Source organism: Macaca nemestrina, chromosome 20, assembly GCF_043159975.1.
Source record: "Macaca nemestrina isolate mMacNem1 chromosome 20, mMacNem.hap1, whole genome shotgun sequence".
NCBI classification, from domain to species: domain Eukaryota; kingdom Metazoa; phylum Chordata; class Mammalia; order Primates; family Cercopithecidae; genus Macaca; species Macaca nemestrina.
In genome coordinates this window covers 62,901,394-62,923,620 of record NC_092144.1, presented here as the reverse complement: position 1 = coordinate 62,923,620, position 22,227 = coordinate 62,901,394, and the positions used below count along the sequence as shown (strand labels likewise).

The following is a 22,227-nucleotide window of genomic DNA, read 5'->3' as shown; positions in this document are numbered from 1 at the left end:
CCCAGCTCAGCCCTTGTATCCCCCTTGATGTGCTTCTTTCTGTTCTCTTTGTATTTTCTGTGTCTGGTCATTTTCTGTACTGCCTGGGCTGACTATTGTGCTTAAGATGATGTCATGGAATCATTCAGGCCTAGGATCAAGTCTTGTCCCTCACCTACCATACGTTCAAATTAAGGTCATATACATGAACACTGTGTGCCTGGTGTCCTTATTTGAGAAGTAATGTTAATTTGCCTCCAGATTTTTTTTTTTTTTGAGACGGAGTTTCGCTCTTGTTGCCCAGTCTGGAGTGCAATGGCGCAATCTCGGCTCACCACAACCTCTGCTCCCCAGGTTCAAGCAATTCTCTTGCCTGAGGCTCCCAAGTAGTTGGGATTACAGGCATGCACCTACATGCCTGGCTAATTTTGCATTTTTAGTAGAGACAGTGTTTCTCCATGTTGGTTAGCCTGGTCTCCAACTTCTGACCTCAGGTGATCCACCTCTCTCGGCCTCCCAAAGTGCTGAGATTACAGGAATGAGCCACCATACCCAGCTGCCTTCAGGGTTTTAAAACACATTAATGCTATTAGATGGCTTCACATTTTGCAGTTTTTATAGTACAGACTCTAAACTTCCTTTGTGTAGTAAGAGTTGTCAACCTTCGGTGATGATGATGACATTCTCCTTTTCCTGTTTCAGTCATTTCACTGTCCTGTCAGAAATAGCTTAGGCTGGCTGGCCGTGGTTGCTCAGGCCTCAGATCCCAGCAATCTGAGATACCATGATGGGTAGATCTGTTGAGGTCAGGAGTTTGACACCAGTCAGGCCAACATGATAAAACTTCAAATTTACTAAATACAAAAAATTGGCCAGGTTTGGTGGGTCACCCTGTTACCCAGGCTAGAGTGCAATGATGTAATCTTGGCTCACTGCATCCTCCACCTCCTGGGTTCAAACGTTTTTTCTGCCTTACCCTCCTGAGTAGCTGAAATTACAGGTGCCTGCCACAATGTCCAGCTAATTTTTTTGTATTTTTAGTAGAGATGGGGCTTCACCATGTTGGCCAGGCTGGTCCCGAACTCCTGACCTCGTGATCTGCCTGCCTCAGCCTCCCAAAGTGCTGGGATTACAGGTGTGAGCCACCATGCCTGGCCGTTAGTCAATCCTTATACTTTGTAATGCTGTGTATTTTCTTGACCTCATACGTCAGAAGGTATTTCAGTTCCTTGACATGTATTTCAGTTCTTATGTCGTGTGCTCCTGGTAAGTAGAAGTTGTGACTTTTTTCTTAAGAGGGAATTGTTTAGAATTCTGCAGGCTGTATAAATGTACTTATTATTTGTTTGCAGGTTTTATCATGAGTTACAAAATTTCATTAATTGATTTTTATGATTTTACATATGGTTTTTCGGTATGTGGTATGCAATATAACTGACACACTCCACTCGTTAATGTCACAAAGTGTCACCGGGCGCTGTGGCTCTTGTCCATAATCCTCAGACTTTGGGAGGTGGAAGCGGGTGGATCACTAGAGGTCAGGAGTTCTCTGCGTAGATATAGATAATTTTATGACATTTATTCAGAAAAATATGGTATGAACATTTTCTTTTTCTCATTTTTTTTTCTTTTTTCTTGTTTTCTTTGGTTATTATTATTTATTTATTTATTTATTTATTTTTTTTTTTTTTGAGACGGAGCCTCATTTTTGCCGTCCGGACTGAAGTGCAGTGGTGTGACCTCAGCTAACTGCTGCCTCTGCCTCCCAGGTGGAAGTGATTCTTGTGCCTCCACCTTCTGAGTAGCTGGGACCTCTGTCGCGGGCTTCCATGCCTGGCTAATTTTTGTAATCTTTTCTTATCTTGTCAGTGCTATGATTGTTTGACAATACAGAATATCCATTGATTTTGATTATCCTTACATGAGGTTGTTGTTTATTATTTGCCAAAATAGTATATTTTGTGGTACTTTAGCATTTATTTGTATAGAGTAAATATGCTGTAAATATGAAGAGTATATATTGTTTGCTTTATTGATGTGACAGTTATTTTTTATTTTTTTTGCAAACTGTGATGCGCTTTAGGGTCACAGTGGAAAACACTCCTGACTTTAGGCTTACACGTTTGTGCCCTGTAAGTGTTTTTTCATGATATTGAAAATAGACTTCCATAGAAATGATTTGAAGGACATGTAATCGCCCTTTATTTATTATAGAATCTTACTCCTTTTGTGTTCCTAAACTTTGAAGATCACGTTTGGGAAGTTTAAAATAAGTATTTTTTGTGTCATATTTACATATTTCAGTATATTTATCATCTGTACTTAATTTGAAACCTATTGGTGTTTATATTTTGTAGATATCTCTTCCAAATGCATGATGAAGGAGGTCTTGTCAACATACAGAAGTGTTCCACACAGGGACATTGCAAAGACATGAAAGTCATCGCACTGGAGATTTTTGTTTCCATAAAATTGAGAAAGATATTTATGAGTTTGAGTTTCAGTGGCAAGAAAATGAAAGAAATAGCCATGAAGCACCCATGACAAAAATCAAAAAGTTTACTGGTAGTACATACCAATATGATCAAAGCCATTCTGGAAGCAAACCTATTAAAGACCAGCTTGGATTAAGCTTTTATTCATATCTTCCAGAACTATATATATTTCAGACCATGCCCAGCTAATTTTGTATTTTCAGTAAAGACAGGGTTTCTCCATGTTGGTCAGGCTGGTCTCAAACTCTCAACCTCAGGCGATCCGACCGCCTCGGCCTAACAAACTGCTGGTTTATGGTAGCTGCTAATTCTAGGATGGAAAGCCGGAATAAGAGCAGTCACCACCTTGCCTAACAAACCTGTGGCTGCACATATCTGTGCTGTCCAATAAAAAAACTTAGTTTTAAAAACAAAAAAGGGGGAGATGTTGGGATTCACTCAGGATGGTGGCAGAAGTATTAAAGGGAAATGTCACGCATGTCCATGTGAAGAGGCCACCAAACAGGCTATGTGTGAGCAACAAGGCTGTTTGTTTCACCTGGGTGCGGCCAGGCTGAGTCTGAGAAAGGAGTCAGCAAAGGGTGGTGGGATTATCGTTAATTCTTATAGGTTTAGGATGGGTGGTGGAGTTAAGAGCAATTTTTTGCGGGCCAGGGGTGGATCTCACAAAGTACATTCTCAAGGGCAGGGAGAATATTACAAAGAACCTTCTCAAGGGTGGGGAGGGTGTATCGTACAAAGTATATTCACAAGGGCGGGGGAATATCACGAACTACAATATCGCAAGGGAAGGGAGGGTGTATTGTCACAAAGTCAACTGATCAGTTAGGGTGGAGAAGGAACAAATCACAATGGTGGAATGTCATCAGTTAACGCAGGAAGTGGTTATTTTCACTTCTTTCGTGGATCTTCAGTTGCTTCAGGCCATCTGGATGTATATGTGCAGGTCACAGGGGATATGATGGCTTAGCTTGGACTCAGAAGACTGACAGGAAATATTAGGGAAAGTTATAGGGAATAGTCACAAACCTTTTGGAAGGCCGAAAGATTACATAGCTTGTAATAATTGAACAGGCTGCAGGCAGCCCGTTCTTACCTTAGAGTATTAGGGGAGGTTGACCAGGGATATTGCACCCTAATGGCATTTACTTCAGACCCCAGTACTTGAGATTTGATCATTCCTAGAACTACTCTCTTAACCATGTTAATTATCCACAAGTGTGTTGACTCAAAGCCTCTGTTGTTAACTGCATACCAAATAAATGCCTGCAGTGTGAGCTGCTCCCAGCTGGCAGCTATGACAAACCTCTCGCTGTGCAGGCGGTCGGACACCCAGCAGAACTGGCAAAGCAGACTGTGTGTCAGTGTAGATTTTATTCATTCGTCGTTTGGCTCAGGGTCTGCGGGCAGCTCCCACCGCCCCCCCCCCCCCCCGTTTCCCGCCACCACCCCCCTCCCCGGCCCCCGGAGCTAATACCTTCCTGTGAGGAGCAATACCTGAGACCCCCAAGCTCAGCCATCTTTCCGCTGCTGCTTCCTGAGTAGTTGGGACCTCAAGCTCCCATTCCCGCACTCACATCTCTGCTGTGTTTAAGCAGCAGGTAGTGACCTCCCTCTTCCCTGGCCTGAGCCCTCCGGTCGGCACCCCAGGCGGTGGCCCTAGGGAAGTCTCTGGAGCTGAGCACAGGGTGGACTCTCCCACTCCAGTGAATGGAGAATAGAAAGGGAGAGGATTTCTATTCCGTTCTGTGGGCCGTCAGCATCAAATTGTACGTTTGGCTCAGGCAAGGCTTTGCATTTCGCATTCTAGTTTGCATTCCTGCCCTAGACAGCTTCGAGGCTTTGGAATTAAATTGCTAAAATTAATTTCAATAACAAGGAACTTTCCTGGATCCAATTACCGCCACACCGCCACTTTTCAGGGACGTACTATTTCCCTGACTGCTGAGCTGCTCCAGCCTTACTGGTGGGTTTCACCTGCAAAACCCGGAAAACAGAGGCACGGAGAGCGAGATGGAGGGAAGCTCAGGCCCCGCCCCTTTCCCGCCCCGCTGACCCCTCACAGCCCATGCTCTATTCTCCGGCGCCAGGCCCCTTGTCTTTCGCGCCCCGCCCCGGCCTCGCCCAGGCCCCGCCCATCTCTTCGGGGGGTCTCGCCCAGGTCGGGCTCCTGTCCTGCGCTGATTGGCTCAGGCCCGGAAGCGGACAGCGAGGACTGAAAGTTGTACTGCGGTGTGTGTGCTTCCCAGTTCTCTGGTGCTGCTATAGGAGGGACGTGGGGTCCCTACAGACCTGCAAATTCCGGCCCGTCTTTCTCAACCCAGAGCAAATTGAAACGTCCCGGTCAGAGTCCGTGAGTCGCTTTCCTTTGAGTTTAAAGTCACCCTGAGACTGGTCCCGTCCCCGGTCTTTCTGCAGTGGGGCCGTGCAGACACCTCCTGTCGCAAAAGTTTCCTTTGCAAAAATCTTTCCTGACCCTTCTCCCGCCTCGCGCTGTTTCAAGTCCTCACCCGCGAGCTGGATTCTCGCCCTGCTCCAGAGCGCCCCCCAGTCTCGCTCTCCTCGGCCCCTGGAGCGCAGCGCTGCAGCCCCAGTGCCGGGGGTCAGGAAAACACTCCACAGGGTGGGAGTGGGCCCGAGCGAGCGTCTCCAGGGCACCGTTTACAACGTTTTGGGGGATTAAAATATTCCTTTTGAGGTCCCTATGGGCTACCCCTTATCTGGATGAAGGATCTGGCCCTTGGCCGATGAAATGCTGAGGTGAATTGGCCCAGATGGAGCAGATGGGTGCCCTATGCAGATGGAGGGGTGGCCGTGCTTGGCCGTGGCCACTCCTGGGCTCTCTCGCTTTCCATCTGAGACGTGGTGGAAATGGGAGGGCTACAGGAGAGTAGCCTTTGTTCCTTTGTTACTCCGGGTGGGGAGACGGGGTTTTTACCTTTGGTCTAGTTTTGCAAAGTTTACGGTAATTGGCCTTAGATTCCCAGAGCCAGGGCCCAGGTGTTTCCTTTTCTTCTTTGTTATTGGAGATGGTCTCTGTGCCTACGTATCCAGTATGGTCCAGCGGGGGCCGTCCAGTCTCAGTGAAATTCTGGATGAGCCCAGGCAGTCTGTAATTTAGAAAATGTACTTAATGGGCCCTTTTCAGTACGGTTTAGGCCTCACCAAGTGACTGTCCTTGTTGTGCTGTTGTACAACTTCTGTCCTAGACAATTGAGCTTTCTTACAGGGGTGGTGAAGTTTTTTCTTTCCTTAGCTACATAGTACTGTCTAATAATTGAGGTTTATAGGACCTAGAAGTTGCTAGTTTGGGCTTTCTGAACTGGAATTGTGTCAGGAACTGGATCAGTGGGCACCAACTCTCGGGCTTCCTAAGGCCATCGGTCTCTGACAGTGGTTCCTCCACATACATAACAAGAAGTAACAGTGAGGGAATGAGCTACATTGTCTGCTAAGTACAGAAACAAGTTCCTTCCCTTTTTTTTTTGGAAGCTCTGGTGCTGGCAGATTTAGCTCATTATAAAAGGCTTGAAACACTGGTTTGGGAAAGCGCATGTGGACCTCCCCTCGGACTAAAATGGCAGCTTGGGGGTTTAGCCTTGTCCTGTGGATCCTCAGGGTTACACGTTCTCTTGTTTTCTAATGGGAGTGTAGGAGATTAGTGCTTATTAGTTCTAGTGGGTTACAGTGACCGGTAGCACAGGAGGGGTTGGCTTCTTTTTTTTTGAAGGTGAACTGGGTCTTTTTTGTCCTTTTTCTTTTTTTTTTTTTTTTGAGACGGAGTCTCGCTCTGTCGCCCAGGCTGGAGTGCAGTGGCCGGATCTCAGCTCACTGCAAGCTCCGCCTCCCGGGTTCACTCCATTCTCCGGCCTCAGCCTCCCGAGTAGCTGGGACTACAGGCACCCGCCACCTCGCCCGGCTAGTTTTTTGTCCTTTTTCTAAGTAGCCTAAATAACACATGGCCAATAGGCACAATTTTCACACACCTCTGCCTCATGACAAACATATTTATTTTCTACTGTGTAGCTCCTTTCTTAGTTAAGAGATCCACATCTTAATCTTAGCTTGTTACTATTAATGGCTGCACAAGCATCAGATTTAAAGTTTCTTGTTTGGGGATTCTTTTTCTTCTGTTCTAGTTATTAGTTTACTTGAATCACCTAGGAAAAGACCAGTTCTTAATGTTATTTGAAAAACGGGCCGGGCGCGGTGGCTCAAGCCTGTAATCCCAGCACTTTGGGAGGCCGAGGCGGGCGGATCACAAGGTCAGGAGATCGAGACCACAGTGAAACCCCGTCTCTACTAAAAATACAAAAAATTAGCCGGGCGTGGTGGCGGGCGCCTGTAGTCCCAGCTACTCAGGAGGCTGAGGCAGGAGAATGGCGGGAACCCGGGAGGCGGAGCTTGCAGTGAGCCGAGATCGCGCCACTGCACTCCAGCCTGGGCAACAGCGTGAGACTCCGTCTCAAAAAAAAAAAAAAAAAAAAAAAAAAAAAGAAAAACGGTGGTAGCCAGGCACGGTGGCTCACGCCTGTAATCCCAGCACTTTGGGAGGCTGAGGCGGGCGGATCACGAGTCAGGAGATCAAGACTATCCTGGCTAACACGATGAAACCCTGTCTCTACTAAAAATACAAAAAAATTAGCCAGGCGTGGTGGCGGGCGCCTGTAGTCCCAGCTACTCGGGAGGCTGAGGCAGGAGAATGGGTGAACCCGAGAGGTGGAGGTTGTAGTGAGCTGAGATCGCACCACTGCACTCCAGCCTGGGTGACAGAGTGAGACTCCATTTCAAAAAGTAATCATAATAAAAAATAAAAATAAAATAAAACGGTGGTTGCAGGGAGCTTAAATGGGTGATAACATATATTAGGTTGGTCATTTCCTGGGGTACATACCTTGTACTGAGTGGCATTGTACAAATAAGTTCCTTTTAACATTCCTGTACATTCATAATAACTATAGAACAGAAAGATTGTTTTAATTTGCTGTCCTATCTGAGTGACTTGATGAATACACTGGGAACAGTCCTTAGTTTGAGGAAGGTCAGTTGAAGCCTTTACTATACAAGTCTAAAATTTAAGAAAAATGAGTCCCGTGATGAGCCTCCTCATGCTCCGGCCGTGTGTAGACCGGTCAGCTTCCGGGTGTGACTGGAGCAGGGCTTGTCGTCGTCTTCAGGGTCACTTTCAGGGGTTATCTGGGCTTGGTCTTGCCTCCCAGGTTTCAGATGCAGGTTTTACACAGCAGTGGTGGATCCAGGCTGGGATTCCTTCTACCTTCACGGCAGTGGGTGTGGTCAGGATGACGGTCTGAGGTCCTTTCCACTGTGGGCGCAAAGGGGCTACATTCCAGTCCTTGATCCACAGTCGATCACCTGGGGAAAAAGAGTGAACTGGGGAGAATAAGCTAACGGGGCATCTGTCATTTACCTAGGCTGAAATCGTTTGTGTAATTTTTCCTAAGGCCTGTAACTGTCTCTGTAACTCAATTTCACCTAACTCTGGGGGAGTGCCCGGGAGTCCCCGTAGTATGGGAGGGGGTCTATGATATAATACTTCATAAGGGGAATATCCTCTTCTCTCAGAGGGAGGGAGTACATCTAGTCTTTAACAATAACATAGGGAGAACCTGTATCTATTTTAATCCTGTTTCTTGACACACTTTCCTTAAGCTATTTTGATAGTCCCATTCATCCGCTTCACCTTTCTGGAACTCTGAGGTTGGTAGGCAGCACGTAGTTTCCATGTGATCTTTAATACCTTTGCCGTCTTCTGTACTGAGTCAGCCACAAACGCCGGCCTGTTATCTGAGCTGATCCGTAAGGGCAGTCCAAATCCAGGAATAAGATCTCGAAGAAGCACATGGGTTACTTCATGAGCTTTCTCAGTTCATATGGGAAAAGCCTCCACCTACCTAGAGTAGGTCCACACAGGAACGAGTAAATACTTGTTACTTCTACACTGGCATTTCAGGGAATTCCACCTGGAGATCTTGAAAGGGGGCTGCTTTCCATTCCATGCCGGCGGAACGGCTGAACCCTGCCTCGCATTGTGCTGTCGGCAGGTGACACACCGCTGCGCCATGGTTTTGGCAAGGGCTGACAAATGCCACATGTAGAAGTATCAGCCTAACAACTTTTCAAGTGACTCCTGACCTAGATGGGTGGTTTCATGCACCCCCAGTACAACTGTGGCTCCTAGCAGCTGTGGCACACCTACTCTCCTATTTGGTAACCGGATCCTTCCTTCTTCCATCACCTGTCCTCCCTCTGCCTGGAGAAAGCCTTTTTCTTATTTAGAATAAGTAGATACAAGGTCAGGTGCTTGAGGGAGCAGGGGGGCTGTGACTGATGCCCAGCTTTTCGAGCTTCTGAGTCAGTTCTGGGGTTCTCTAAGGTAACCGAGGTGGAGACTGCCACCTTGTGGGGTTTCTGTACTGCTTCTAATAATTGCAAGATTTTATGTCTTTTTCTCCAGATTTCAACAGGCCCTTTTCTTTGTATAATGCTCCATGCACTTGGAGTGTTAAAAAGGCATACTGAGAGTCAGTGTAAATGTTTCCAGTCTTACCTCCACTGAATTCTAAGGCCTGAATTAAAGCAAAGAGCTCAGCTTTCTGAGGTGCCCTGGGGCAACGCTCTGGCGTCAACCGCAGTGTCCAGGGTTACCGCCGCATATCCTGCACATCTGTCTCCTTGTGGGTTGGCAAAGCTGGTCCTGTCCATGTATGGCTCCCAGTCTACGGATGCCCAAGGCTGGTCCCGGAGGTCAGGCCTGCTCGAGTAAACTGAGTCCAACACCTCTACACAGTTATGCTCGACAGGGCTCTCTGATACCGGGAGCAAGGTGACTTGTTCAGGGTGTTACAAACTTCAGTGGTTATGCAGAGATTTTCACAGAGCAAGCTTTGGTACTTGGTTAGTCTAGCATTCGTTAGCCAATGATGTCCTTTGGTAGTCATTAAAGTCACCACAGCATGGGGGGCCTTTATGTTCAGGTTTTGCCTAAGAGTTAGTTTTTGTGCTTCTTGTACTAGCAGGGCAGTTGCTGCCAAGGCCCTCAAACAGGGGGACTAACTGTAGAGGACTGCGTGCTCACAAATGAGATGTTCCCGATAAGCCCTGCTCTTGCAAACAAAGCAGGATATTCCTTCTCTGCAAAAAGGAAGGACAAAGGAGCCAGCTGTAAACAGCGGGCTCTGGGAACTGGTCAATGTTTACTGATCTTGCGAGTCAAGGAAAGGTCAGAGAAGCAACACATGCCCCGTGACTTGGCTACATTCCACAAACGGCTGTATAAAATAAAGCAGAGTGTGCCGTTCAGGGTGGCCGCCATGTATGTCTTGTCCTGTGTTGTCTTGTATGTTCATTCCTTTGTTTAGGAAACATGCGGACCCCAACACTAACCTTTAGAAACCCCATCTAGTTATTTAGAGAGTTAGGCCACTGGCCTCAGCCAGGGCCCCACAGTTTGGGTCAAAACTTTACCTGCCATCTTTTCTCTCTCAGAAACATATGGTGTAAAAGGCTTTGTCAGATCAGCTAACCCCAGGGCTGGGGCCGACGTAAGATTTTCTTTTAACTCATGAAAGGCCTGCTGTTGTTGGGATCCCCATTCAGAAGGCTCCTGGTCCTACCCATTTGTGACTCCGTATAGAGGCTTGGCAAGTACTGCAAAGTTTGTGATCCACGGTCTGCAGAAACTCAGAGCTCCTAAGAATTCTTTCACCTGTTTTCTGGTTTTAGGGTTCAGTAGGTTGCAAAAGACCCACTTTCTGATCCCATGCTCTGCTCCCGCTGTTGGATAGTAAATCCTAGGTAACATACCTGCTGTTAGCAGATCTAGACTTGCTTCTTGGACACCTTATGCCTACAGTCCTCCAGGGGCTGGAGTAGGGCATCCGTCCCCTCAGTGCACCTGACTGCCATGGGGTGTCCGAGCAGAATGTCGTCAATGTACTGGAGCAGCACGCAGCTTAGGCCTCTGGTGGGAAACTTCTGGAGGTCCTGAGCCAGTGCTTCCCCAAAGATGGTGGGGGAGTTCTTGAACCCTTGCAGAAGCTGGGTCCGAGTGGTGACACCTGACCCTAGATCTTCCTACTGAAAGGCAAAGAGCTTCTGGCTCTCAGGGGCTAGTCTAATGCTAAAGAAAGCATCTTTCAGGCCTAAGCGGGAGAACCAGCTGTCCTCAGCTGGCAGCAACCTTAACAACGTGTATGGGTTAGGTACTGTTGGATGTAAAGTCACTGTAGCTTGATTGACTAAGTGCAAGTCCTGTACCGGCCTGTAGTACTTGGTCCCTGGCTTGGGAACAGGCAGGAGGGGAGGGTTCCATGGAGACTGACAAGGGACTATAATTCTAAAGGCTCTCAGGCTCTTGAGATGGACCTGGATACTTTCAAGAGCTTCTCTGGGGACCGGGTACTGTTTTTGCCTGAAAGGCTTGGCCCTACACTGAACTTTTATAAGTACAGGGGATTGGTTAACTGCCAGCCCTGGAGGGTTGTCTTCTGTCTACACGCTTGGCCACTGCTTAGCCAGAGTTGGTCTTATCTCTTGGCCTGGGTCAGTTAAGAAAAGTCTCCATTCCTCCTCCCAGGGCCATAATGACTCCCATTCTGGGTAACCTCAGCTGTAAAGAGCCGTGCTCTGTAGAAGAGATGGTGGCTCTCAGCTTGCTAAGCAAGTCCTTTCCTAGCAAGGGCAAGGAGTAGTCAGGCATGTACAAGAACTGGTGAATCACTTTTTGTCCTCCTACAGTATAATTATGGGGCAAGCAGAAAGCTTGCTTTGCTGAAACTCCCATGGCTCTGATTATATCAATAGTCTTTTTGGATAAGGGGGCAACTGAGGTGGTTACTACTGAATGTTCAGCACTAGTATTGATAAGAAAATCAATGTCTTTGCCCCTAACTGTCATCTTGACCATAGGCTCTTTGGGGGCACTTGAACCCGGTCCTCCTCAGTTCAGTAACTCTTCTGCTATATTGCACAGGCCTCCTTCTGGGGCCTCCTGCTCTGAGCCACCTTGTTTTCCTTTTAGCTGAGGGCACTTGTCCTTCTAATATCCTTCTTATATCCTATTTCTTTACAATAAGCACACTGGTTGCGCTGCAAGTTCGGACGGCCAGGCTAGGTATCTTTCTGGGGCACATGCCTACCCGGGAGTGCCCTCAGAGTCCATGTTGCTCAAGCTGGCTGGAGTACCCCACAGGGATGCTCCACAGGGCAGCCCTAAGCCGCCTAAGGGGCTGCCTTGACCTTCTGTTAATCACCTCGCTTCCCAGTCAGGGAACCAAGAAATGTGGCATGATGAACCACAGACAATACCTCTCAGACAACGGGTTGACGAAGAAAGTGGCTTTATTTGGCCCATAGCATTGGTGGACTTGCGTCTCAAGAACCGACCTCCCCAAAAAAGAAATTCCTGGCCCTTTTAAGGGCTTACAATTCTAAGGGGTCCACATGAAAGGGTCGTGATAGATCTAGCAAGTGTGGGGAACGTGACTGGGGGCTACATACATCAGCTAACAGAACAGAAAGTTTTGCAATGCTTCTTCATACAATGTCTAGAGATTACAAGTAACATAAGTAGTTTAGGTCAGGGGTTGATATTATTATTATTATTATTATTGTTTTTAACCACTGGGGCTGGGTGGTGGCGCCAAGGTCGTCTGGCTATTTATCTTCTGTTTCTTTCTGACTTTTTGCTTTCTTCATTTCCTCCTGTCTTGTAAACCAGGCAAGGGGGAGGGAGGGGGGCAGCAGGAGAAGTGGTGGTCTTCCTACCTCAGCCTCCAGAGTAGCTGGGACCACAGCCGTGCGCCACCACACCACGCTGATTTTTGTGTTCTTGGTAGAGATGGGCTTTCGCCATGTTGCTCAGGCTGGTCTCCAACCCCAGGGCTCAAGGGAACCAGCCACATCGGCCTCTCAAAGTGCTGGGATTACTGGCATTTTGTTCTATCAAAGATTGCTATTACCATAGGATGGGACCCACACTCAATAATACTTACAGTGGCGCTGGTGGTCCTCGTCTGTGTCCAGCATTAAATATCACGGCAGTTTCCTCCATGTTGACAGCTGAGATCAGCCTGTGATCCACAGGGAGGTGAGGGGGCTGTGCTCTGCATGGGATTTGGTTAGGGCAGATCTGTGGCCTGAAGATCTGTATCCTGCTGCAGTGTGTGTGTGTGTGTGTGTGAACTTTTCCAGGAGGGGAGCAATATCTGAAAGGTCAAAATTAGCCTTGTAGGTCTTCCTGTGGAACTTTCTTATCTCTGCATGATCTCTGGTGCAGTGGGTAGCAGAAGACCATCTTTCTCTCGGGTGAGGTCTCCCCCATGTGTGTGTTTTGTCACAAGAAAGGAGTGAATGGTTTCTAAATATTAAATCTCTTATTTTTTTTCACATACAGGATTTCCAAAGCCTCATGTTACATGAGGAAGCCACCAAGAAGAGCAAAGAAAAGTATCCAGGGATGGCTCTTCCTCAGGTGAGTGATATTCCTTGGTGGATTCTTCTATCTGCTTTCTGAAGTGCCAGGTATTGTAGTAGCCAATCTTCTCTGAGTGTGAAGCGTTCTAACTCACAGGTTTGCTCGCACTCACCCATGCCTTTTCTCTATTCCTCTTATCTTCACTTAAATTCTATCTCCTATAAACTAGTGACATGAGCTTGGGAAGAGGCTCCACTAGGCGTGGACCTGGGAAGGGCTCACACCAGACATGGATGGAGATGGGCTGTTGACCCCGTGCTGTCAGTGATGTTGGGCAGCAAGGATTGTTCAGAGCCCACATCTGGATGCACATTTAGCTCTTTCTGGACCATATTAGAGAAACTGTATATGAAAGTCATACATCGACAGGTGCAGTGGCTCACGCCTGTAATCCCAGCACTTTGGGAGGCCTAGGAGGGCAGATCACGAGGTCAGCAGATTGAGGCCATCCTGGCTAACACGGTGAAACCCCCTCTCTACTAAAAATACAAAAAAATTAGCCAGACGTGGTGGCGGGTGCCTGTCATCCCAGCTACTCAGGAGGCTGAGGCAGGAGAATGGCATGACCTTGTGAGGCAGATCTTGCAGTGAGCTGAGATCATGCCACTGCACTCCAGCCTGGGCGACAGAGCGAAACTTCCTCTCAAAAAAAAAAAAAAAAAAAAAAGTCATACGTTAATGTTCATTGGTATCTGGTAAATTCTGGAAAAGGAGGCAAACTAGGGGAGATATTTTGTGTCTGATTTTGTAATGCATTTGAAGCTACACTAGTGAGTCAATATGTCTCTGACACCAAACTTTTGTTTTAAGAGAGAGGGTGTCACTCTGGGGCCCAGTCTGGAGTGCAATGGCACAATTCTAGTTTACAGCAGCCTCGAACTCCTGGGCTCAAGTGGTCCTCCCACCTGAGCCTCCCAAATTGCTGGGATTGCAGGTGTGAGACAGCCCAGCAAGACTCTGCACTTTCAGTGTCTTGGAATAGAATGGAAAGCTGATATAGATATCAGTGATAGAGTTAGCTTTATTCCATCATTGACTTCAAATTATTTAATCAATATAAATATCTAACTGCAGGGAATTCTTTAAATCATTGTCAGCACTTTGACCCCACAGAGCCTTTTTTTTTTTTTTTTTTTTTTTTTTAACAGGGACTCTTATGAAGCAAGCATTTTGGGTCAAAATGATTATAAGTTTGCTGTGACATAACAGCACAACTTATTTCGTTAGAGAGGATGGAGTCATTCTTTTTCTACCCATTATTATTAAATGATTATTTTATTTTATTTTATTTTATTTTATTTTATTTTTTATTTTTTGAGATGGAGTCTGGCTCTGTCGCCCAGGCTGGAGTGCAGTGGCCGAATCTCAGCTCACCGCAAGCTCCACCTCCCAGATTTACGCCAGTCTCCTGTCTCAGCCTCCCAAGTAGCTGGGATTACAGGCGCCCGCCACCTTGCCTGGCTAGTTTTTTTGTATTTTTTTAGTAGAGACGGGGTTTCACTGTGTTAGCCAGGATGGTCTCGATCTCCTGACCTCGTGATCCACCCGTCTCGGCCTCCCAAAGTGCTGGGATTACAGGCTTGAGCCACCGCGCCTGGCTGATTCTTTTATTTTAAACACCACATGATGTATATATGTATTGTGTAGTAAAAGTCCAAAGAAAAATACACTTATGCATCCCCTTTCCAGTCCAGCCTTCCACCCATTCCCATGTCTCAGTGGAGAATCACTGTTGAGGGTTCTGTGGCAAGTCAGCACAAACCTTTAGAAATGTATTCATACACCGTTATGAGATTTTAGAAAAAATTATTTGATGAATGGGGTGTTTTTTTTTTTTTTTTTGCATGTTTTTTGAGACAGGGCCTCACTCTGTCACCCGCATATAGTGTAGAGACACATTGCAACCTCTGACTCTCAGGTTCACATGAGTCTTATGCTTCAACCAACTGAGTAGCTGCAGTTACAGATGCGTGCTACACTCCTGGCTAATTGTTGTGTTACTAGTACGGATGAGGTTTCACCATGTTGACCAGGCTGGTCTCGAACTCTTGGCCTCAAGTGATCCTTCTGCCTCAGCCTCCCAAAGTTCTGGGATTTCAGGTATGAGCCCTGCTCCCGGCCTGATGAGTGTTTTGTCATGGTATTTTATCCTGCAAGTTCTGAAAATGTTCATGTTTCCAAGGTAGAAAACAAGATAGCTTGCTCTTTTAAATCATCCTTGGAGCTTTCTCTGAATGAAGACATGTGAGTCCTTGACAGTTTTGTTTCATTTCTTTTTTGTTATTGTTGTTTGTGTTTTTTTGAGATGGAGTTTCATTCTTGTGGCCCAGGCTGGTATGCAGTGGCACAGTATCGGCTCACTGCAACTTCCGCCTCCCAGGTTCAAGTGATTTTCCTGCCACAGACTCCCAAGTAGCTGGGATTATAGGCATGCGCCACCATTCCCAGCTAACTTTGTATTTTTACTAGAGACAGAATTTGTCCATATTCTTCAGGCTGGTATCAAACTCCTGACCTTAGGTTATCCACCCGCCTCAGCCTCCCAAAGTGCTGGGATTACAGGTGTGACCTACCGTGTGCAGCCAATCCCACAGTTTATGTAGATAATACATAATTTATATATATATATATATATACACACACACACACACACACACACACACACTCACACTCTTTTTTTTTTTGGGAAAGAGTCTCAGTCTGTTGCCCAGGCAGAATTGCAGTGGTGTGATCTTGGCTTACTGCAATCTCTGTCTCCAGAGTTCAAGCGATTCTCCTGCTTCAGCTTCCTAGATAGCTGGGATTACTGGCACCTCCCTACGATGCCCAGCCAATTTTTTTATTTTTAGTAGATACGGAGTTTCGCCATGTTGGACAGGTTAGTCTCAAACTCCTGACCTTAAGTGGTCCAGTCACCTCGGTCTCCCAAAGTGATGGGATTGCAGGTGTGAGCCACCATGCCTAGACTTATTTTATATATGTGTATATATATAATATGTATAATATATATTTATTTAATAATATATTTAATATTATATATTTGTATAGAAATACATATATATAATATCTATAATTATAATATCTATATATATAAAATATCTATATATATAAAATATCTATATTATATATAGATATATATATTGTTTGAGATGGAGTCTTACTCTGCAGCCCAAGCTGGGAGTGCGATGGCACAATCTTGGCTCACTGCAAACTTCGCCTCTTGTTCTCAAGTTATTCTCCTGCATCAGCCTCCCAAGTAGCTGGGACTAGAGGCCTGCACCACCACACCTGTTTTTTTTTTTTTTTCTTTTTTTTTGTATTTTTAGTAGAGACAGTGTTTCGCCATGTTGTCCTGGGTGGTCTTGAACTTCTCAGCTCAGGCAATCCACCTGCCTCAGTCTCCCAAAGTGCTGGGATTTTAGGCATGGGCCATCGTGTCAGGCCATATATTTTTTTATATTGTCCGTAAAACTGAGACTTCCATAGTGACTTAAGGGATTTTAAAAGCTATCCTGAAAAAGTACAATAAAATGCAACTATACAGAAAAATTGCTCAAAAATACCTTAATGTGAATTTGTCAGAACACAGCCTTGGATCAAATCAATACTTATTTTCTCTTTTCTCATTTCACTTGAGGGCGATAACATACTCCTTCACAATGTTTTGTTGAAATGTGTGTTTCATTTTAGGGACGCGTGACTTTCAGGGATGTGGCTATAGAATTCTCATTGGCAGAGTGGAAATGCCTGGACCCTGTGCAGAGGGCTTTATACAGGGAAGTGATGTTGGAGAACTACAGGAACCTGGAGTTCGTGGGTGAGGAAAATGTCCCTGTAGGCCTGAGGAGTCTGCTGTTGTCGATCTTGGCTCTTTCTGGTTTTATATGCTCTTTTGTGATTTTGCCCCATACATGCTTTTGATGTACATGTCATTCTTTTCTGCAGTGATGACCCTCCTATCTGTCATGGGTAGCTTCTTAGAGACTGTCCTGTGGAGTGGTTTTACATAAAAACAGAAAATTCGTGAGCACTTTGACTAATATAGTTGAACATCATCCTGCTCTAGGAAGAGATGTTCCTGGAAGCCCTGAGCAGAATTGTCAGCATGACCCAGGATATGAGATACAAAGCATGACACTGACACTGATTGACAAGTGTTTCCAGCTGTAGTTCTGGTTTTGTTTTCTTTTTCTTTGTTTGTTTTCAGACAGTCTTCCTCTGTTGGACAGGCTGGAGTGCAGAGTCTGATCTCAGCTTATTGCAACGTCTGCCTCCTGAGTTCAAGCAATTCTTGTACCTCAGCCTCTCAACCTAACTGGAATTACAGGCATATGCCTTCATACCTGGATGATTTTTGTATTTTTATTAGACATAGGGTATCACCATGTTGATCAGGCTGGTCTTGAATTGCTGGCCTCAAGCAATTCGCTCACCTCAGCTTCGAAGTGTTGGGATTACAGGCGTGAGCCACCACACTTGGCCTTTCATTCTGGTTTTTGAGAACCATCACAGAAGCGTCTCTCGCTGGCACTGTGACAGTGTTCATTACATAAACTAATGGTCATCTTCTGTAAGTAGCAGTCACTGCTGTAGAAATTCCTCCTAGCGAGGAAATAATTCAGGCTTACTGCCTCATATATATGAGGCTCTTGACTGAACTCTTTTTTTTTTTTTTATTCTATACAGAATCTTGCTCTTGTTGCCCAGGCTGGAGTGCAATGTCGTGGTCTCCACACGCTGCAACCTCTGCCTCCTGGGTTCAAGCAATTCTGCTGCCTCAGCCTCCTGAGTAGCTGGGATTACAGGCACCCACCACCACACCTGGCTAATTTTTTTATGTTCAGTTGAGACAAGGTGTTCTTAAACTTTGAAGATCACATTTGGGAAGTTTAAAATAAGTATTGCTTTTTGTGTAATTTTTACACATTTCAATATTAACTATTATTTACCATCTGTACTTATTTGGAAAACTATTGGTCTTTATATTTTTTAGATAGCTCTTTAAAATCCATGATGGAGTTCTCATCACATGAGCACAGTAATACAGGAGAAGGGTTCCACACAGGGACATTGGAAAGACATAAAAGTTATCACATTGGAGATTTTTGCCTCCCAGAAATCAAGAAAGATATTCATCACTTTGAGTTTCAGTGGCAAGAAGTTGAAAGAAATGGCCATGAAGCACCTGTGACAGAAAATAAAGAGTTGACAGGTAGTACAGACCGACATACTCAAAGGCATGCTGGAAACAAGCCTATTAAAGATCAGCTTGGATCAAGCTTTCATTCGCATCTGCCTGAACTGCGCATATTTCTGACCGAAGGGAAAATTAGTAACCAAGTGGACAAGTCTGTCAGTGGTGCTTCCTCAGCTTCGACATCCCAGAGAATTTCTGGTAGGCTCAAAACTCATATTTCTAATAAGTATGGGAAGAATTTCCTCCATTCCTCATTATCCACACAAATACAGGAAACATGTGTGAGAGAAAAACCTTGCCAAAATGATGGGTGTGGCAAAGCTTTTAATTATAGCTCACTCTTAAGGAGACATCACATAACCCATTCAAGAGAGAAACAATATAAATGTGATGTCTGTGGCAAGGTTTTTAATCAGAAGCAATACCTTGCCTGTCATCGTAAATGTCACACTGGTGAGAAAATTTACAAGTGTAATGAGTGTGAGAAGACCTTCACTCAGATGTTATCCTTTGTATGCCATCATAGACTTCATACTGGAGAGAAACCTTACAAGTGTAATGAGTGTGGCCAGACGTTCAGTCAGAAGTCATTCTTTAGATGCCATTGTAGACTTCATACTGGAGAGAAACCTTACAAGTGTAATGAGTGTGGCAAGACCTTTGGTCGACATTCAGCCCTTGTAATTCATAAGGCAAATCATACCGGAGAGAAACCTTACAAGTGTAATGAGTGTGGCAAGACCTTCTGTCAGAAGTCATCCCTTCAGTGCCATCGTAGACTTCACACTGGAGAGAAAGCTTACAAATGTGAAGAATGTGGCAAGGTTTACATTCGCAGATCACACCTTGAAAGACATAGGAGAATTCATACTGGAGAGAAACCATACAAATGTAAGATTTGTGACAAGGTTTTCCGGAGTGATTCATACCTTGCAGTACATCAGAGAGTTCATACTGGAGAGAAACCGTACAAGTGTAATAAATGTGGCAGGAGTTTCAGTCGGAAGTCATCCCTTCAATACCATCATACACTTCATACTGGAGAGAAACCTTACTCATGTAATGAATGTGGCAAGGTTTTTAGTAGAAGAGAAAACCTTGCACGTCATCATAGAGTTCATACTGGAGAGAAACCTTACAAATGTAAAGAATGTGACAGAGTTTTCAGTCGCAAATCACACCTTGAAAGACATAGGAGAATTCACACTGGAGAAAAACCATACAAATGTAAGGTTTGTGACAAGGCTTTCCGGAGTGATTCATACCTTGCAAACCATATGAGAGTTCATACTGGAGAGAAACCTTACAAGTGTAATAAATGTGGGAAGGTTTTTAATCAAAAAGCACACCTTGCACAACATCAGAGAGTTCATACTGGAGAGAAACCTTACAAGTGTAATGAGTGTGGCAAGGTTTTTAATCAAAAAACAAGCCTTACACAACATCAGAGAGTTCATACTGGAGAGAAACCTTACAAGTGTAATGAGTGTGGCAAGGTTTTTAATCAAAAAACAAACCTTGCAAAACATCAGATAGTTCATACTGGCGAGAAACCTTACAAGTGTAATGAATGTGGCAAAGCCTTTACTAGGCAGTCAACACTTATTCACCACCAAGCAATCCATGGTGTAGGGAAACTTTACAAATATAATGATTCTCACAAAGTCCTCAATAATGCTACAGTCATTGAAAATCATTAGAGAATCCATAGTGAAGTGAGATCTACAAATGTAATAAATGTGGCAAATTTTTCAGACATCGTTCATAACTTGTAGTTCATCAGCGAATCCATGATGTAGACATCAGAGAATCCACACTGGACAGAAATCTTACCAACGTCATAAGAGTGGCAAGGTCTTCAGTCTGTGGTCATTCCATGCAGAACATCAGAAAATTCATTTTTGAGACAATTACTCCAAATAAAATGAATATAAACAATCATAAAGCTTTAATTGACATTAGAGTCAATTCAACTTTGACTTGAGTTTGAGTTGACTTAACATTGAGTTCAAGCATTAATTGACATAAAAAGTGTTAATGTTAAGAAGAATGGGCCAGGCGTAGTGGCTCATGCCTGTTATCCCAGCACTTTGGGAGACCAAGGCAGGTAGATCACTTGAGGTCAGCAGTTTGAGACCAGCCTGGCCAATAGACTTGAGCCACTTTACCCAGCCTGTTTTTTATTTTTATCTTTATTTTTTGAGATGGAGTCTTGCTCTTATCCCCCAGGCTGTAATGCAAATGACATGATCTCGGCTCACTGGAACCTCCTCCTCCTGCATTCAAGCAATTCTCCTGCCTCAGCCTCCTGGGTATCTGTGAATAGTGATGCATGCCACCACACCACGCTAATTTTTGTATTTTTATGTATTTATTTTTTATTTTATTTTATTTTTTTGTTTGGAGATGGAGTCTTGCTCTCGTTACCCAGGCTGGAGTGCAGTGGTGTGATCTCAGCTCATTGCAATTTTTGCCTCTTGGGTTCAAGCAATTCTCCTACCTCAGCCTCCTGAGTAGCTAGAATTACAGGTGACTGCCACCATGCCTGGCTAATTTTTGTATTTTTAGTAGAGAGGGGGTTTCTCCATGTTGGTCAGGCTGGTCTTGAACTCCTAACCTCAGCTGATCCACCTGCCTCATCCTCCCAAAGTGGTGGAATTACAGGCATGAGCCACTGCAACTGGCCCTTTTAAAATTTTATTTATTTATTTATTTTTGAGCCTATTTTGCAGCCTTTACAAAAATCAGGGTTTTCCCACAAGATCATGAAGATTTTCACATAAGGGACCTCTGACCATTTGTGTTGGCGTTGGCAGTAAAGGTCAAGCAGGAATATGGTAATAACACTCATGTTCCCCACCTTTGGCCACGTTCCTGCCTTTCTAGTTTATATTTTGACCAAACCCAGCTACTCGCGAGGCTGAGGCAAGAGAATCACTTGAACCCAGGAGGCGGAAGTTGCAGTGAGCCAAGATCGCATCATTGCATTCCCGCCTGGGAGCAAAGAAAGAAACTTAGTCTGAAAAAAAGAAAAAGTCAAGCCCCTTCTCCTGTCTCCGTCATCATAGTGTGTGCTTGATTTCGCTTCTTGCCATCTCTTCTCACAAGACTTTCAGAATTAGGTGAGTCTTGGCCAAGAAACAAAAGCAAAATTGTTCTATTCCCCAGTGGATTCGCATAAAAACTGCTAATAAGGTCACAGTCACGTTACCATATCAAGCTGAAAATGTCATCCCTATCTGAAGAGTTGGACATGTTTTATCGAGAATATATTTTTTAATCTCTGAATCTGTTATGAGTGCATTGGTTGGCTGGGTTTGGTAATATGTGAAACATTTTATTAAAAAAAAAAGTCAGGCGCGGTGACTCACGCCTGTAATCCTAGCACTTTGGGAGGCTGGGGCAGGTGGATCCCAAGGTCAGGAGATTGAGACCATCCTGGCGAACACGGTGAAACCCCCTCTCTACTAAAAATGCAAAAAATTAGCCGGTCGTGGCGGTGGTCCCCTGTAGTCCCAGCTATTCAAGAGGCTGAGGCAGAAGAATGGCGTGAGCCCGGGAGGCGGAGCATGCAGTGAGCCGAGATCGCGCCACTGCACTCCAGCCTGGGCGACAGAGCGAGACTCCATCTCAAACAAAGAAGGAAATAAACATCCCAACGCACCCAAATTCCTGGTGTGGCTGGACTGGGGGGCTAGGGCGCTACGAAAGGCAAGTTTGAAACAGAAACAAACGCTCACCTGAGTCAGTCCTGGGCTCTCCGTGCAGAACAACCTTGGGCTGGTAGTGGATCCTGTCTGGGAGGGTTCTGGACACCAAGCTGGGACAGGGCAGGAGGGGAAAATGTTGCTGAGGGGGCGGGGCCTGAACAGATGCTGGGGCGGGGTGAGAGAGTGGAGACCACTGTGGGTGCGGGGCCTGGTTAGAGGCTGGGGACCAGGCAAGAAGGAGGAGGTTGCCAGGGTGCTGGGCTGGTCGGGGCCGGACAGCAGGCTAGGCTAGAGGGTTATCGCCGTCAAGGGGGAGGGCTCTGGAAGGTGGGTGGTTATAAAGGGCCAGGT

The 22,227-nt window shown here is 45.4% G+C and overlaps 1 protein-coding gene across 4 annotated transcripts; it reads left to right on the top strand.

Moving 5' to 3' along the window:
• The first annotated feature begins 4,612 nt into the window (after nucleotides 1-4,612).
• Nucleotides 4,613-22,020, top strand: LOC105497049 (zinc finger protein 816). 4 transcript variants are annotated; one of them, XM_071086082.1, is made up of 5 exons: nucleotides 4,769-4,817; nucleotides 12,727-12,800; nucleotides 12,889-12,966; nucleotides 16,660-16,786; nucleotides 17,963-22,020. In XM_071086082.1, the coding sequence occupies exons 2-5, from the start codon at nucleotides 12,756-12,758 to the stop codon at nucleotides 19,864-19,866; spliced, it is 2,154 nt and encodes a 717-aa protein (XP_070942183.1). In that variant the 5' UTR covers nucleotides 4,769-4,817; nucleotides 12,727-12,755; the 3' UTR covers nucleotides 19,867-22,020. The 4 variants fall into 4 exon arrangements, with proteins under 4 accessions (XP_070942182.1, XP_070942185.1, XP_070942184.1 ...); XM_071086081.1 differs by lacking the exon at nucleotides 12,727-12,800 and having other exon boundaries at nucleotides 4,613-4,827; XM_071086084.1 differs by lacking the exons at nucleotides 4,769-4,817; nucleotides 12,727-12,800 and adding an exon at nucleotides 4,621-4,706.
• The last annotated feature ends 207 nt before the right edge of the window (nucleotides 22,021-22,227 follow it).